The following is a 1,628-nucleotide window of genomic DNA, read 5'->3' as shown; positions in this document are numbered from 1 at the left end:
TCCAGTGAAATATATTTATGTTTGTGGTTGTAATGTGACAAAATATGGAAAAGTTCAAGGGGTATGAATACTTTTGCAAACCACTTTATCACATGCAACTCTCCATAATGCTTTCTTCAAAATTTGAAAAAAATAGCGAAACACCTTCATTTTTATCTTAGGATAATCTAAGTTTACAATTCTGGCATAAAAGCAGCAAACATTAATTCAGGAATTGCAAGGCCTATTCTAATTCCCAACTAAATAATATCTTTCTCATCGTTTCCTTAGCTTCGGAGATCTGTGCAACATGGCCACTCAGATCGCCTCGGGAATGAAGTATCTCTCTTCTCTGAAGTTCGTCCACCGAGACTTAGCCACACGCAACTGCTTGGTGGGCAAAAACTACACCATCAAAATAGCTGACTTTGGCATGAGCAGGAACTTATACAGCAGTGACTACTACCGCATCCAGGGCCGAGCGGTGCTGCCTATACGCTGGATGTCGTGGGAAAGCGTCCTTCTGGTAAAGACTGCCTCTGAAATGACTGTTTTTATTGTATTTCCACATCAGCGCAACATATTTTCTCGTGCAGGGTAAGTTCACCACGGCGAGTGACGTTTGGGCCTTTGGTGTGACACTCTGGGAAGTTCTAAACTTCTGCAAAGAGCAGCCGTACTCTCAGCTTACAGATGAGCAGGTGATAGAAAACACAGGAGAGTTTTTCAGGGACCAGAAACGACAGGTGAACATGAATAGAAACCTTTGTTTTTTTTTTCTTTTTTACATTTTGTAAACACCATGCATGCCAGATTTCATCTCTTTTCCTGTTATCCTGCAGATCTACCTGCCTCAACCTGTTCTGTGCCCAGACCTGCTTTACCAGATCATGCTGACCTGTTGGAGGAGGAACACAAAAGAACGGCCCTCCTTCCAGGAAATACACGGGGCCCTCTTGGATTTACAGCCTTAAGTCAGAACAACATTGAAAACATTTTTCTTATTCTGCTTAGTTCTGGAGAAAATAGATAACTTAACCCTCTAGAGTCCTTTTTTGGAGTATTTTGATTTTACCTTCATTATTTACCTAAAACCCAAACTGGAAAATTAAGTTGAAACTATTCATATTCAACACATGGAGATGGTGGAAACACCTGATGGATTCATGATCCAATCTGAGGAAACCTGGACTAAACACACAGTTTGATTCAAATAAACACAAAACTTTMTATAAACAAAGATATACAACTAGACTAAATTAAACATTTTCAAAACAAACACAGCTGAACTGTGGTGGTGATGAGAACAAATTTTTAAGTGTAGCAAGTGACAAATAATACATTTAAAATAAATTTTAACAGAAAATTTGAAAGTCATTAATGAACTTTACTCTTTCTTTCAGTGGACTGCTTGAATATAGAAGGAAACAGTGCAACAAAACATTAGTTATGGTTTTATTTCATTATCAGCATTTCATCTCATTTTCAGGAAAATACTTACACAAACAAACATGTAGCTATTTGTTTAGCATCTAGGTGTCATTTTTCTACAGTAGTTTGAACATATGTAAGAAAAACTTTTGTGTATTTGATTTGATTATATTTATTGATTTAACAGGAAAAGATTATTAAAAATCAAGCCAGACTCA

At 37.1% G+C, this 1,628-nt stretch overlaps 1 protein-coding gene across 1 annotated transcript in view; it reads left to right on the top strand.

Annotated features, from left to right (window-relative positions):
• Nucleotides 1-1,628, top strand: part of LOC106532036 (discoidin domain-containing receptor 2) — a gene marked incomplete at its 5' end in the record, with an annotated part of 12,919 nt that extends 11,291 nt beyond the window's left edge. Inside the window, 3 exon segments of the mRNA XM_014028023.1 lie at nt 271-505; nt 576-725; nt 822-1,628. Of these exon segments, the coding sequence (XP_013883477.1) occupies nt 271-505; nt 576-725; nt 822-953 (517 nt within the window).

This window comes from Austrofundulus limnaeus, unplaced genomic scaffold (genome assembly GCF_001266775.1).
Source record: "Austrofundulus limnaeus strain Quisiro unplaced genomic scaffold, Austrofundulus_limnaeus-1.0 Scaffold711, whole genome shotgun sequence".
Taxonomy (NCBI): domain Eukaryota; kingdom Metazoa; phylum Chordata; class Actinopteri; order Cyprinodontiformes; family Rivulidae; genus Austrofundulus; species Austrofundulus limnaeus.
Note: the sequence above shows the minus strand (reverse complement) of the source record. Positions and strands in the feature narration are given on the sequence as shown.